Source organism: Pararge aegeria, chromosome 11 (genome assembly GCF_905163445.1).
Source record: "Pararge aegeria chromosome 11, ilParAegt1.1, whole genome shotgun sequence".
Lineage (NCBI taxonomy): Eukaryota > Metazoa > Arthropoda > Insecta > Lepidoptera > Nymphalidae > Pararge > Pararge aegeria.
Genome location: NC_053190.1, coordinates 12,238,839 through 12,255,837, shown reverse-complemented (window position 1 = coordinate 12,255,837; position 16,999 = coordinate 12,238,839). Strand labels below are relative to the sequence as shown.

Here is a 16,999-nt window from a genome sequence, read left to right as displayed (position 1 = left end):
ATTTAAATGTCTAATAAAGACCGCATCAATAGTAGTTTTGACAAATCCGTCTTACGCTTTTTCGATCAGGTCACGTGTCCTGACGCGAGTTTAAGATTTTATACCCATTACAGAAAAAGTGCTCAACGCCGCTAAAGAAGTTTTCACTTCAATAAAAAAAAATGTTACCTAAGTACGGCATAAAAGCTAAGTCGATATTGATGAAATCTAGCGTAGTGATAGCTTGAGTCCTGGTAACCGATTTAGGATCAACAAACGTAGGCGAAGTCACGAGAAAAAAGGAATAATCTCGTTTTAATTAATCTGATATATAAAAATCTCGTGTCGCAGGGTTTGATGCCGTACTTTTTCGAAACAGCTCTACCGATTTTAATATAATAATTTGAAAGTAAGAAGCAAAAAGTTTTTTACTGGGCCAATTACTAAATACTTATTTTAATATATTATTAAGCACAACGAAACTGATCGAATAATAATTTATGTGTATTTGGTTGGTATGGAAATAGGTTGTAAAGTATATTTCATACCGCTAGGTGATTATATGTAACTACGTATATGAAGTAAGTATATTTAATTTAATTTATTATTATTTATCTATTTTTGAAATTTCTTATATAGATAATAATTACTTTGTGTTTACCCTAACCCTTCTTCTTTAACTTCATGTCATGTCGGTAGGTTTCGTGGTAGAGATCGCTTTTAAGCGAATAAACCGCCTATTGTACTTTCTTTCATTAAATTGTATTTTTTTATTGCTTTGTTTATAACAATAAAGTGAGATTTGATTAGAGCGTCCCAAGCCAGATTTTTTTTGCTCTCAGTAAATAATACGACCTCGAATATCAGATCCGGTAGGTTGCGCTGCTGTTGGTATGTTACCAAATTGGATTAAAGTATAATATTTAATATGACGCAGCTTTTCCGGGCCCGAGGACGGGCCCACTACAAACTTAACATGAGGAATAAAAAATATTTTTAGCAGCATACATTTATTTTATTGGGTACATTGTATAGTAAAATATACAAATTCAGAGTTCACTGGAACTTAAAATAAATAACATTGATGTCAGTTCGATTTTGCTTCTTTTATTAAACGCGTGGCTTCTTCGGCAGGCTAAGGGTGACAGTTTTATTCTCCAAATATTGCAGGATTCCATCTTCTCCCCTGAAAAACAAAAACAATTTGTTTATTCTTCGATTTTCTCAATACTAAGAGGGCTTTGATCAGGTAGTAGACTCTTGTGACTCTTTCGGAGAATTACTACCGCCATTCTATTTTTGCCGCCTAGCATTGTTGTATTCTGATCCAAAGGGTTGCCGTTGTAATTACAGGTACATAAAACTTAACACCTATACGCCTCAGATTGTGCCCTTTTAAGATGTGTTCCTTGCAGGCACTGTGAAATGTTGCTATGGTAACAGGCGATGGTAAATGGTAAACCATTTAAAAACCATATAAAAAAGATTTACAAACAAATTATGCTTTGGTGTTTTATTTTTAGGAATACTGAAAAGTAAATTAAATATCACCCAAATGTATTAATCAAGTATACTTGAAATTGTAAAATTACATGTAAATTTATTTAATTTTTGTTTTTATTCAGGTTTGGACGATGGAGTAGTTATGATAATATTTATGAATTTTAATTTACTAGGTTTCTTAATCCAAAAGTAATATATCTCTTCCAGATACTCGTAGTTATATGCATGAGATGGGCACAGTAGGTACTAATTCACCATAATAAATTTAGATAAACTTACAATTCACGGCCGATGCCAGATTCTCTGAATCCTCCGAACGGAGTTTGTGGTGTAACAACCTCGTATGTGTTGACCCTGAAAATTACAATTTTAGTTTAAATAAAACTGTATAGGTGTATTATTTTTGTAGAATATCCAGAGGCTGCGCTGAGGAAAACGCGTAGCATTGTTCTGAGTGGACATAAAAGCAAATTTTTCGGCAAATTCAAAATAATAATAATGAATATTAAGCTTAATTTCTTATAATTCACACAAACCAGGCATATCTGCACGGTGAAATTTCTCATTTCCTTAATTTATAACACTTATTCTTAGCAATTGTGCACTGTAGAGTCTTATTGTATTTCTTGAGAATGCTCCGGTGGTCGGAGCGGAACGGAAGATTGAAGAAATTATTCATTTCATTGCACCGTGTAGATTTGACTGGTTGAGAGCTGGACTTCCGTACAGTAACACCTGCTTCTATACAATATTTTAAAACATGAGATTGTGCAACTAGTGTGCTTGCTTAAAAGGAACTTACGGGCTAAACAACTTTCTAGCTCTAGTGGTTTAAGGTGTGCGTTGATCAGTACAAGTTTTTTGATTTGTAGGCATATAGAATAACGTATGTGTTTATTGATAAATTTCTATAAAATTCATATCTTTTTTTCTTTTTTTTCTCTTTCCTATTTAATACAGGTCAGTGACTTTGGGAGGGTTATCATAAATAAAGAATGATATAGGTACAGGAAGAGCGGTGATAGCCCAGTTGTTAAGACTAAGGCTTTATTATCGGGGGGCCGAGTTCGGGTCGCACCAATATCTTTTCTAAGTTATTTTCGTTTAAAATATCACTTGCTACAACGGTGAAGGAAAACTACGTGCGGAAACCGGCAGGCCTGAAAGTTCTCCATAATGTTCTCAAAAGGCGTATGGAGTAAACGCGTTTCAATGCGGAAGGAGACCTGTAGGGTGATTACGTATCTCGCTAAAAGCTTGCGATAGGCGTAAATCTTGTGATCATTGTGCATTTATTATATGAAAAAAGTGACATTTGACATCACGTAATCACCCTGACGTGCCTATCACACGTGATATGATGATAGGTATCTACAGATTATGGCAATGGGTAAGAAAATAAATTACCAAACGGAGCCAGCACGAATGTGTCTAATGAACGCCAAAGCAGTGGCGACGTCGTTGGTGATAACACCAGCACCTAACCCGTAGTTGGAGTCGTTGGCGCGGTCAATGACCTCCTCGAAGGTCTCGAACTTGAGGATGCTCTGTACAGGCCCGAAGATCTGAAAGTAAAAAAAATATTTAGTAATTTTAAGCTTCCGACTGACTTGACAACGGCTCACTAGTACTTATCACCTAAAACGTGTAAAAGAAAACAGAAATAATATTTAGAGGCTTTAGAGGTAGGTACATTATTTAATGTCTTTGAGACTTAACTGTGAAACCGAAAACCTATTAGTTTTTGAGTAAACCACTGCTATAGTTTTTACTGAAAGAAATGACATATCACATGCAAGAGTGAAATCAAGTTACTCCTGTCACTTTATTAGGTAGGTACGAGTCGTGTAGTGTAGGTACTATGCACTTATCGATATCGGTCTTTTATCTCTATAATAGGGCTGTCTAATAAGTAAACACTTGAATGTTTTGAATTAGTTTGTATGGAAAATTAAATTTGCTTCCTTGGATTTAATATTTTTACAGGGAGATTCCTTATGAATTATATTTAGGCATCATTCAACAGTATTGCCTAATTACGTTACATGTTGTAAGTATAATTAAATAAACATTTTTCTATTTAAACGGATGATTCCAAAATAGCTCCTTTATTAAAAAGGAAATTCGAAAAGTTACAATAAAAAAAACATTTATTTCAAGTAGCCCTACTTTAAAAGCAATTTATAAAAATCAAGTCAGTCTGTTTGGTATAAATCTACCACCGTTACGGAAGGCAGATTCTACGAAGAAGAAAGAAGAAACTCAGCAGATTACTCTCTCCAACATTATTTTACAGTGTAACACTCATTTTTCTATCTTGTGAAAGATAAAAGCGCGGCCTGCTTCATTAATTGTGTAGTCACCACGATGTAGTAAACGTGTTGGAATACATTTTTTAGATTTAGGCTAAGGTGAATTTAAAGAGACAAGAAAACGCTAGGACACTAACAGAAAATTCTATGCAGACTGCATAGAATTTTCTGTTAATATGACAAAATTAATTTCTCACATTTTAATGCTGGTGTCGATTAACATTAGAGTAATTCTCACAGCTGGGAATAAGCCTTCTCTCGCATTGGATTGAAGGATAATAGAAAGTTTAGACCCAATACACTAGTTAATTTGTTGTTTGGCGATCTTCCAGTTACATACTGGACAGAGTATTTTTAGAAATTGCGTATTTCACGTCTCTCGCTACATTTCACCATTACGAATCGACATCTTCCTACAAAACATCCTCTCTCACTCTTATTTATTAAAATATTGTCGGTATATTTAGTAAAAGGACATTAATGTCCTACTGGGCGCAAGTCATAAGTGAGAGAGATTTTTTTACAGTATGGACCGTTGCTGATCCAATGTGGGTTGACTGAGTTTTATCATTATCAATATAAGGCTGTCAATACCAATACCTATAGCTTGACGCTATCCATGGCACAAGATTGAAGAATTGCAGAAAAGTATCGATATACTGCGATTTTTTTTATTTCAAGAACGATATATTTTCACTAACTAAAAAACAAACTCAGTAAAATTTTAAAAAGTAAAAGTATTATGATTTAGAAAATTTTACCAATTTTATATTTCGGTTTTTTATTATATCATACTCGATTTAAATATACAATATAAATCGCTACTTTTCGGCGCTTTTTGTATTCTGAATTGAGACATTAATTCAAATGAAATTTGCGGTGAGAGCTCGAGGTTGGTGCTGTAAAATTACCAGAAAAACTTAATAATAGGCAATACCTAAAAATTTCTCCAATCTAACATGCTGAAAACCGCCAAGCAATCTAAATAAGTATAGCAAATTAATCAATCTCACTTCTTCTCTTGCTATTTTCATATTTTCCTTGACATCAGCGAACACTGTTGGCTGGACGTAGAATCCTTTGGTGCCCAGTCGGTCACCTCCAGCGATACATTTCGCACCCTCCTTCTTCCCTGCGTTGATGTAGCCCATCACCTTGTTGAACATGTCTGAGTCGATCTAAAAATAATGCAAGTCCAATTATTAAGCATAATACTTGAATGGTATCTGCGATGAGTTATGAAATACTCACAGCTCATTGCGGTTTACTAATAAGTAGTGATATTTGTAATAACACTCTTATTATTAAAGCGAATGTTTGTACTCGTATGTAAGTGTGTATGTTCGTAAGTCCTTCACGCAAACACTACAGAACCAATTTTACTGCAAATTAAGAAAGGTCGCACGTCGTATGGTGCTTACCTGGGGTCCCTGTTGTACGTCTTCCCAAGAATTTCCAACGGTTCTCTTCTTGGCAATTTCAGCAGCTTTGGCAATGAACTTGTCATAAATGCCGGATTGTACGTATGTCCTTGTACCGGCAACACAGCACTGTCCAGCGTTGGCAAAGCAAGCACGGTGGGCGATTTCAGCAGCTTCGTCAACTATAATAAGAAATTAAATTAGATACTATTTCGTTTGATTTCATTTTAAATAATTTTGTCTCTAGGCACATATGCCTATTTTTAAGACATATTTGACTCGTTCATATACAAGGTGATTATTTAAATATCTCACTATTATTTAACAATTTGAAATGCTATTTGTTCACAATTTGAAACGGTTGAATGTATTTATTCGAATAATGTTACACGACTAGTCTCTTGATCTTTGTTTTCCATGGTGATGTCATGGCGTGGTTTATTATTTATTAATTCCGAAATAATATTTTAAAAATATCAAATATACAACGCAATTGTCATATAACCACCTAAGCAAACTTAGAACTATTATAAAGTTATCGTTATAATATTATATATATAATAAGTAAAATCTTTACATATATATTTCTTGTGTGAGTGGTATGTCACTGAACTCCTCGCAAACGGCTGGACCGACTTGAATGAATTTTTTGGTATGCGTTTGGGTGGCACCCTGGATGGTTTAGATTCAAAAATCAGCCCGACAGATGGCGCTGGGGTCCGCTAGTCATATTATAAAAATCAAACTATAGCATCTAGTAGTTAAAATGTTAGTGTATAAGGTTATCATACCATTAGCATCATTAAAAACGACCAATGGACTCTTTCCTCCAAGCTCAAGAGTAACGCGTTTCAGGTTGACATCCGATGCACCTTTCATGATAATGCGTCCCACCTGAAACAAATACAAAAAAAAAAATCCTGGCGTTTATCTAAGACTCATCCAAATTCCCTCGGTATAAAGAAGTATATCTTTGCGAATTTCTTTTAAATAAAGTTTCTTTTTAGCCTTTATCTAGGTAAAAGGTAGTATTTAATATAAAAGGACATTGTGTTTCGATTATGTTGTCATGAGAGTTTAATAAGAGGCAAACAAACAGTTCAATTTCATTTATCTTTATGGTCATAGCTTGACTTTAGGCTTGATGAATGAAAAAGCAACAGATTAGGAAATTGACATCATAGAATTATCTCTTTTTTTTTTCTCTTTTTTTCTCTCTTTGTTTATTTTTATATATATATTTATACTTGATGCGCCTCGTTGTATGATATTAAAAATTAAATTAATAAATACATATAGTCTTGATTTTCATACAACACATACACTGATGTTATACATTTTTATATGACACACACAGTGCTATGTTAAATAAACTTTGAGTTAAATACATACAATACAATACATAAACATGGCGTGATGTTTTTGAATAGGAACTGCTTATGACAAGAAATATAATTTTTCCGGCAAACAAAGAAGTATGACTATAATTTTATGTAAAAGACTATAACAGAATATCTACCTCAGTAGATCCAGTGAAAGCAATTTTGTCAACTTTTGGGTGATTTGTAAGCGCAGCACCGGCTGTTGGGCCATAACCGGGTACAACATTGACAACGCCGGCTGGAAAACCTGCTTCCTTGACCAGGGCTGCTACGGCAAGAGCTGTGAGGGGAGTCTGTTCTGCTGGCTTGACGACCACCGTGCAGCCTGATGATTGTAATGCAAAACACTTGCTCAATATGATAAATATTTTTTTTTTTGCTGCTTTTATTTTTTAGCTCTTGTTGATACTAGATTGGTGTATAGCTTTTATGCATAAAAATTTTTAGAGGTAGATAACAAAAGTCCAATCGCAATAAACAAATACAAATTGTATAGAATTTCAATATATTCAAGTAACATTTTCCATAAACATTAAACTTATTGATTTAATTTGTTATTGGTTAGGTTAAAGAATAATTGGTAAAATAAAAATGAAATTAACTAGTCATAGACATTTAGTTGAAAAATCGTAGGGAAAATAAGACTGTAAAATTGGGTAATAAAACCCATTTTATCGTAGACTTAAATATCTTTGACTTTGGCATGGGTAGATAAACATCTGGTATGTAATGGCTTGTTTTATGCACTTGTTGTACAATCTAGTATTATGTAACACTGTTAATACATACCAGCGGCAAGAGCAGGTGCGATCTTCCATACGAACATGGGAATTGGATAGTTCCAAGGTAGGATCTGACCACAAATGCCAACTGGCTCCTTAAGGGTCATTGTAAGCACCTCACCATCTGAAACAAATAGATAATCCATACAAAATTTAAAAAAAACATCATAACCTAGTGGTTAGGACTACAACCTCCCTTTCAGTGATACCGAGTACGGTCATGTTTAACTACTCGAAGTTACTTTTATAGTTCGCGTTTAAAGCAATTAAATACTTCCGCGGCCAAGGAAAACACTCTCAATATGGGTATCAAATGAAATTGCTTGACTAGTAGAATAATGTACACTGTATTGAAAGTCTTTTAATATTTATATTATATAGTGCAGGTTACTTCAAACATAACTTCAAACATAACCATCAAAGGAAACGGGTAATCTGAACCAATTGAATAATGATTGTTATCTAAATGGATTCAACCCGGAGAAGTTAGGTAAGGACTACATTTGGAAAGTTTCTTTCTGATATGCTTTTTACGGTTCGTACCCGATAGGTGCTGTCTGTCCGTCTTTGTGTTTGGCAGCGAGCTGCATCTAATGAATCGAAGAAGGTAGAGAGTAAAAATTTTCATAGAATATCTAAGTATTTATATTGTCGCTATAAAGATGAGTAGGTACTCATTATTATTTTACGGCAGATTGGCGCAGTGGGCAGCGACTCTGCTTTCTGAGTCCATGGTCGTGGGTTCGATTCCCACTACTGGAAAATGTTTGTGTAATGAACAGGAATGTTGTTCAGGTTCTAGGTGTTGTATTTTATAACTATTTATGTATATAGGACTTTAAAAAAATAATTCATCAGTCATCTTACGAGTAGCACCCATAATACTTTGAGGCTAGATGGCGATATGTGTAGTATATTCATTTATTTATATTGATTTATTTATTATCATTATTATCAACCCATTATCGGCCTGCTATTGGGAATTGGTCTACTCTCCGAATGAGAAGGGTTAAGGCCGTGGTCCACCATGCTACGCCAAGTGTGGATTGGTAGAATTCAAATGCCTTTGAAAACGTTGTGTACAATGCTCAGGCATGCAGGGTTCCTTGCCATGCTTTTCTGAAAAGTAAGAGGTGTATTCGGGGATCGAATTGAAACCACCCGAAAGAGAGATCGAAGCCGTAACCGCTAGTCCATCTCGTTAGAATCCGAGAAAGAGATTTAGGTCAGAATCTCAGATCATTATGCCCATCAGTGAGAAATCAATGGTCAAAGTTATAGAAAAACTCATACGCATGATTTATTTAGAAGTACGTACCAGCTGGAATAGTGCTTCCTAAGATTTTATCAGCTTTGCCGGCGTAATATCTGATAATTTGCGCAGACCACATCGCTTCGCCGGTGGCTTGGGCGACAGGTTTGCCGTTGTCCAAGGTTTCTAGCTGTCCAAGATATTTAGCATCCCTCTCAATAAGATCTGCCAGCTTGAGGAGGAGTCTGCCCCTCTGAGATGCGTCTAGAAGCCGCCATTCGGAGTAGCGGTAGAAAGCTTTCACTGCAGCCTCCACAGCTATATCAATGTCGGCCTGGACAACGAAACAAATTAAACGTTTATTTCCTACAAGTCTTACTTAGTTCTTAGTATTTATGAAAGATTATACTAAATAAATAGCATAAATTAATTATGTTTATTGTTATTTATTTGGTATTTCAATTTCGTATTCGATTATCGAAAGCAAGAAATAATTGGCGTCTGTTTAGGTATCGTAATTTTTCATGGGACTCAACCGTTGATTTAACTCAAATTTAATAGAAAGAAGGCTCTTCAACCAGTTTTTTTGGCTTATTATTGTTTGCCATGTCAAACTTGTCGAGGCAAACAATACCCCATAATCAAAACTAATGAATATTTTGGAATTTACGAAGATAAAGATAAATATACCTAAGACTAGAATTTTAAAATTATAAATAGTAAAAAAAGACAAAGAAAATACAATCAGACATCATATCATCATACGTCTGTTACACATATTCTGATTATGTTAAGTTTGAAGGTCAGCGAACAAAGCTAGTGCCGTGTTAATCACATTTGTCAGATGCATAATGAAAGTATAATGACCTCTACTAGTAACCAATGGGCCGAGTGTGGTTCAATTTGTTGTCTCAAATTAATTAACGCCATTTTGGCGCTGTAAGTTGTGAAGTTTTAATACCAGTGCCCAAGGAACTAAAATTGGAATAACTAAAATATTAGTTCCAGAGACACTCGTGTGTCACTTTTATCACTTTATGGACATAATATATGCTTTCTTTTATAAAGAGAAAATCAGTCTATGCGCATCTAAAACTCTAATTATTCCATCTATATAGGAAATTTCACTGTTACAATATGACTTCTATTCCCCTTTTTTAAATTCAAATAAAACAGTACTTTTGCTTGGAGTGGGTATGATAATAGTCTAACGAGTGAGATTTGAACTTACGACCTTTTGAATTCAGTCCTCCCCAGTACCTACACATTTTAGAGTCGATGCACACAAGGTGTTTTCTACGCGAGGCAACGCGGGACGCGTAAATTTTTGCAGACGTCTACTAATTTTGGGAGCTGTATGTTAGCATGCGTTCTTAAAATGTGCTACGTAGAAAATAGGATGTACCTTTAAAATTTCTAAAACCAGAGCAGTGGTCATTTCTATAAATATTGCGTGTGATTGAGTATGATTATAATACTCGTTCATTGATATAAGTTATTATTTAATGTGACAAGAAGTTAAATTCCATATAATATGAAAGACTATATTTTTTTTCTGAATGGGTAATTAATGTCACTCGTCCTTATAGTAATGAGACTCTTACTACGTGATACGAATAGTGCGGTCGTCAAACGCGCGTAGAAAATACACCATGTGCATAACCTCTTACTGTTTGCGAGCTATGGAGTCTATTATAATATTATCATTTCTGTAGTGATATTGTTCTCAAGTAAGTCAGTAACCACAATGGCAGCTTGTGGTGACGGATATCCTGTTACTGTTGAACTACATTTCTAAGACTAGGATGTTACTTGTCGTTGCTATCAACGATAAGTACAGGGTGCTATCATAAAATTTAAATGCATATGTTGAGATGTATGTGTGGTGTGATAAGAATGGATAAAAAAGAAAAGGATTTAGCAGTAGCGTTATATTGGATATATTGTCGTACCACATGGCTAAATATATATTTATATATATTTTTATAATACTACGTAAACACACTTTGTTCTATGTCTTCACTAGGGTCAGTAAACAAATTTGTAGTTAATAAAGAATTTTAAACGAATTGGTGGTTAGGGTCAATCATCAGCGATTTTACCTTGTCTCCTTCAGCCACTTTGGTGATGACGGTTTCATCTTGAGGGTTAATAGTTGCGAAGGTCTTCTTGCTGACTGCGTCGACCCACTCGTTGTTGATGAACAACTGATAAAAAATTTATAGGATGATAATTGTAATTTTTTAGAGTCTTTTACCAAACAACGCATTTATGAAAGTTCCTATTACAATTTAAAAAACCCATTACCCCTTATTATCGTAGTACCTATGTACTCTACCAGTCGTAACCAGAGTGGTAACAAGATACAACCGAAATCTATGAAGTCAATTAAAGAAATATATTTATGTCATTATCAATAGTCAAAACAGTCCACTGCTGGACTAAAGACCAACGGGGCAATCACCACGCTGGGCAAAGTTGGTGATAGGAGTGGTGGTTACCACTTTATTCTGACCTGCCGACACCACTCTGCATTAAAAATTATTAGTCTCTAATAATGGTCCGCCGGTAAACAAAATTGGGACCTTCTATTTAGAAAACCACAGCATTAACCGGCTCCTCATAGATGGAGGAAGGTCGTCAAAATATTACTTAGGTACTCGGCATGTATTTTGATAAACAAGAATTTTCAAAATTCTCATAATTATAAGTAGTATTGGAAATAAAGAAACAGAAGCTGTTTAATGCAATTGTTTTTATATTTATTAATATTGCTCACATGTTGCAGAGTCGAATAATTTTTGCGATATCGTCGTAATGAACTCTTTATCACATAATATACCAACACTAAGATAATATTAAAAATTATTTATTATATCACCAGTCGTTTCATTATCAAGGGCACTAACACTAAATCATATCATTATTTTTATATTAGGTACTTGATGGCAATATATTCTAAATGTCTTTTATCACATTAATTTACTTGGTCCCGTAAAAACTGATGAAGCATATATAGGAAAACATATATATTTTTTCAAAATAAACAAATCAAGAGAAAATATGGCAGCAATCTTCGCGAATAGCATAAATCCCATTAAAATAACCTTAATAAAACTCCAATGCAATGGCGAAATATTTTGCTGATAAAAGGACACTAATGAAACTTAATAATGTAGGTACTTATGACGAACTAAAATAAATAAATAGGGTCGACTTTGGAAAATCAAACTTAAATTAAAAATCTCAAAACTTACCTTGGTATATTTAATATCGACTTTCGCCATGGTTGATGTTTTTTGTGATCCGGATCGCACGACTATGCAGCAGCGCGGTCTTGCGAGATGTGTTTTTAAAATTTAAAATAGCGCCGAAATAGCCAGCTCTATTGATAACACTCCGGTTAGGCATACCAACAACAGAATAAACAATATGAACTGTAGATAAGTAAAATTACTTGTGCAGTACTATTAAAGCGGTGATAGCCCAGTGCCTAGGACTTTGGCTTAATGTTCGGGGGCCCGAGTTTGAACACACACAAACACACTCCTACACACACACACACGCGCGATAACACACACGCGCACGCACACACAAATATAAACACACCATACACACCAAGACACATTACTCAATCGTTTTATTTTTTTATTTTATCTTTTTTTGCTGTGGATGAGTGAGGCCTCCTGACGCAGGTATTTTAATGCATACTAGGAGGTATCCACAACATGTATCATTTATAATGCAAGAAACAAAATAAACGATTTTTATTACTCTATAGAGACATAATAATATTTTTCTGTAAAAATAATAATTACATCTTTCTAATAGAATTGAATTCTTCGTCTGCTTCTATCTAATATAAACCAACTTATCTTACTAACTTTAGCTAAGTGTGCAAATTAAGTTTACAATGTAAGTTAAGTTTTTTTAAATAAAGACTATTTGTTAGGTAAAATATTAAGTAAATAATAATATTATCTTCATTTTACGTATAATATTATCTTCATTTTACGTAATATTGTAATATGTTTTATTGCATAAAAAAACTTCTCAGTGTAATAAAGAATATTCTCGATACAGCGGTGTTGTCTAATCTTCATTTGACTGTAACCAATTGACTCCAATATCTTATATTGGATGCAGTTAGTGGGATTGTAGTTATCCTACTATGCTTACTTTCGATCATAGATCGAGTAAGTAAGCGACAAAATAATTATATTCAAGGTTAGAGATTGAAGACAAAAAAAAAACTTTTTTTGTCTATAATACTCATTTCAAAAAATCAAGTTGATCGGTTACTTAGTACTAAGTACAAACAAACACACTTTCGCATGTATATTATTGGAAAGGATAGCATTACATAATTTCACCTAAACATAAACTGTAGGCGAAAGAGTATCTAGAGGATTTTAATATAAAGAAAATTTCAAAAATTCCTTTGTCACCGTAACTCCATTCTTCGGAAACTCCGCAGGTTTTTTGCTAAAAGATTGTATCTATTATTTACATACGGCCAGTTTATGACCATAAATTCTAACGCATTACAAATGCATAATGTCAATTTTGCATGTCTTTAAATTTCGCGTCTTGTTCCCAGGTTTAGACCCCGCTCGTCCTTTGGTGTCTATGTACGGATCGCGGCTGTTCCGACTTGGGAGAGACGACGCTTACTTTGTTCAAGTCGTGCATTCGAACGCCGGTTTCCTTGGAGAGAGCGGCCAAATAGGACATGCGGATTTTTGTGTCAACGGTGGAAGACTGCAACCAGGCTGTAAGGGACATGTGATGCGTAAGTTAAACTTTAAATATTCGTTATTTTTTACCTATACCCGCAACTATGATACTTATTTCTGAACTGTTACACGCGTTTTTCGGCCGCATGACGGTTTTGTAAACCCCGTTAGAACTGTTTGTTTTAATGGGATACAAAGTACATAAGATACTCTTCGTCCTTTCAACTTACTGAATGGCAAAAATCAAGTTTATGGGTTAATTAGTTAGGGTGTAAATAAAGGACAAACAAAAACACGTTTGCATGTAGATTATAAGTAAGATTGTATATACCATATGAGTGAAGAGTCAGAGAAAATTGCGATCGATAAAGGTTTATGGAAGAAAGTACATGATATTGTCTGGCTAGTCGTTAGGACTTCCTTCAGCCTCTTTTGCAGGGGGGCTGAGTTTAACCCCACTCACCTATATCTTTTCGGAGTAATGAGTGTTTCAACTTAAGAAGAAGAAGAAGATGAAACACTTTATTGCACGTATAACAAACAGGAAAAGAAACAGTAAGGAGTATACAGTACACAATGTAGACATGCAAAGGCGGCCTTATTGCTGCAAGCAATCTCTTACAACTTACTGAATTTCCATATCACTTGCTGTAGCGGTGAAGGAAATAGTGATTCCTTACGATGTTCTCCTTCACCTTTCTATCTGTCATTCCTGACAGTTACCCCATAAACTTTGTGGGGCGTATTCTTTGCGTGCTATGCAAGTTTAGTTTTGTTTATAGGCGATGGTATTTGGCTTACCATCAGGTGGGCTATATTCTGGTTCCGTCAATTAAACTATGAAAAAAAAAACATATGTCATACATATGTTCATACAATAACGAAAGATATTTACAATTTCTAAATAGGTTTACCCACTATTTACTTTTTATTGTCATAATGATTATTATCTTTGATGAGTTTTTCAACTCATCACCGACAAACCTAGCTGTTTGATAACAATTTAATAATTTATATAATCGTATATCATCGTAACATAAGCAGATAAATTAACAACTTCTCAATATCAGTTATCGACAATACGATAAGTAAAACTGTGTCGATATGCCATGCTAATTATATAATTTAGGAAATAGAGGTATTGAAATTTATGTCAATTTTTTCTTACCTATTTTATGATCTAAACCACATCATTTTGTTACATTTTGCCTACTCCCATAAAGAAAATCACTTTATTTTGTTTTATTTATTTAATCCAAATTTTTTATTTAATATTTTTCAAACACACTTTAAACTAATAAGTAATGAAAAGTCTGTTTACATAATAAGACCACTTAGAAATAGTAGAGTATAGATAGGTAGGAAATGCATTTCGCAATGGTGTCTAATTCTATAACAGCTTTACCCCAAAAGCTGGTAGTGTCTTTTGAAATAAAGTTTACTTCTTTTTTAATTTTAATATTATCTATAATTGTAATAATACACCTGCTGATAAGTGTCATATGATTAGAAACAGCAGTAGCATTTGTAGCTTTAAGTAAGTATTATAAGGAAAGTTGATTCTCCCAATTGTGATTTATGTGGTGAGGTAGATGATGTTTTACACCTACTAATGGCGTGTGTTCGGAATCACAGCTTGAGAGAAACACTAACCTACGAACTGAATATTAATTTTATGAACATTGTCATTTTTAATTCTATTATTAGCGAACCGTTGAGCACTTCGGCAATGAAACTTTATAGATTCGTTGGTGATTCTCTCAAATTGTTGTAGTTTAAGATTTATGTTTATTTAGGATTCATATTGTGTGTAACGATGGGGCTGACGTATAGGTAACCTATAAAAGTCCCTTAAAAAAATAGATTAAAAAAAAAAAAAAAAAAAAAAAAGTATTATAAGTAGTTATTATTTCGCAGGGTTAATTTTGAGACTAAATATTTATTCCTTTACGTTGTACCTACCTATACATGGATAATAATTTAACAAGATTCACAGTATATCTCACCGTAAGCCTTAGTACAAGTTTCTCTGGCTCGCAATCGAGAAGTCTTTCCGGAGTCTTAAACTCTGTATCTTCAAAGTAAAATTGACCTAATATCTCTCGTTTTAGAGTCGTTAAACCTGTACTTCTGATTTTTGTTTTACAAACGGCAAAAAGTCCGAGCTAAAGAATTGTAGGCAAATTTGAGCTATAAAGCAGTACTCATAAGATCCATTATACTCCGATGTTTAAGAATTTCCATAATCGAAAACGATTCCTCAATTATGAGCGAACAAATGTACTAAGATTGTTTATCCGTGAACTTGGTCGTTATAAACGTTATCATTATTATGTTTCGTCTTTGTTTTATTAATATAACTCAGCTCTCACTGTGTTATCAACTAAATTCATAACATTTTGCGAAGATAGCATTTAATTAATTGACCTTATCCAGTGCACAACATGTGAAAGTCACCTACACTACAAGTTAGCCCTTGACTGCAATCTCACTTCGCGATAATTGTTGATGAATGTTGATGAGTCTAAGATGGTAGCGGGCTAACCTGTATGGCGTGTGGCAGTTATATAAGAGTCACACCCCTAATCGGTTTCGATTCAAAACATAATAGAGGTATTTAATATAAGAGGTCTCAGTTTTCTGTGGTATCTATACCTATTGTTTGTACTTTCGGGCATTATTTAAAGGATGGGTGGGGGGCCATGTGTTCAAAACGTAGATACTTGTACAGAATTTACCTAAGCTGTTTTCGGAGGTTGTAAATATCTTTGAGACGGAAATACAGTCAAAACATACAACGTGTTTTGACGTCCTGCCTGGTGCAGTGGCGAACGCTGTGTGTTTCTTATAAGTAGAGGTACCGGGTTCGATTCCCGGCGGTTGAAATTTGGGAATTTATAACTTATTAATTAGTAGCTAGTTATCACTCATGCCTTTGTCTATATGCCTCCAAGCGATTTAACGTTCTGGTCCGATGTCGTGTAGAATCCAATTAGGGCTAAGGGTTAAATATCATCCCTACAGGTTAGCCCGTTACCATCTTAGACTGCATCTTCACTTAGTTGAGATTGCAGTTAAGGGCTAGCTTCTAGTGGAATCAAAAAAGAAAGAAATTATTATTATAATATACCAACGATATCTACGAGTGGAGTAATCTTTAATTCAATGCGGATTGTTCTAGAGTTGCCAAGTGCTTTTAACGATAACATGGTTTTATGTATTACATACCTCGATGAAAGGTTACTGAAAACAATGTAGTTTTATCATCAATAGACTGATACGGTGTCGGATGATAAATAAAGCATTTTTAATTGGTGTTTATTTATATCGGTAGCATAAACTTACCTGCAAACATGACGCATCCTGAGTCTAATATAATTTTGCCATTACTGGGCTGAGACCTTCTCTCTCATGGAAAACTTTTTTAGGTTAATGCCAGTGGCGTGCATAGAGGGTATGAACAGGGTATGCAGATGACGTAGAATGACGAAAATCACCAATTACAATGCCTAACCTTCCTCTTTATTATCCTTTTTATTATAAGTCTTACTGGAGATTTTTTTCATTTTATATCATATGCATACCCTGTGTACGCCACTGGTTAATTAAAGCACTTTGATACAATACCGATG

The 16,999-nt window shown here is 34.3% G+C and overlaps 2 protein-coding genes across 4 annotated transcripts in view; one reads left to right on the top strand and one right to left on the bottom strand.

The window, feature by feature from the left end:
- LOC120627670 (pancreatic lipase-related protein 2) overlaps positions 1–16,999 on the top strand; it is a 68,841-nt gene that overhangs the window by 48,198 nt on the left and 3,644 nt on the right. For all 3 annotated transcript variants that reach the window (XM_039895695.1, XM_039895693.1, XM_039895694.1), the window contains exon 6: positions 13,232–13,423. In XM_039895695.1, coding sequence (XP_039751629.1) covers positions 13,232–13,423 — 192 coding nt within the window. The remainder of the gene's footprint in view (positions 1–13,231; positions 13,424–16,999) is intronic.
- LOC120627668 (aldehyde dehydrogenase X, mitochondrial-like) lies at positions 990–12,047 on the bottom strand. The gene is made up of 11 exons (XM_039895689.1): positions 11,889–12,047; positions 10,734–10,838; positions 8,698–8,965; positions 7,387–7,503; positions 6,735–6,922; positions 6,007–6,109; positions 5,216–5,397; positions 4,808–4,972; positions 2,890–3,047; positions 1,762–1,836; positions 990–1,165 (listed from the first exon to the last, which is right to left on the bottom strand). The coding sequence occupies exons 1-11, from the start codon at positions 11,916–11,918 to the stop codon at positions 1,090–1,092; spliced, it is 1,467 nt and encodes a 488-aa protein (XP_039751623.1). The 5' UTR covers positions 11,919–12,047; the 3' UTR covers positions 990–1,089.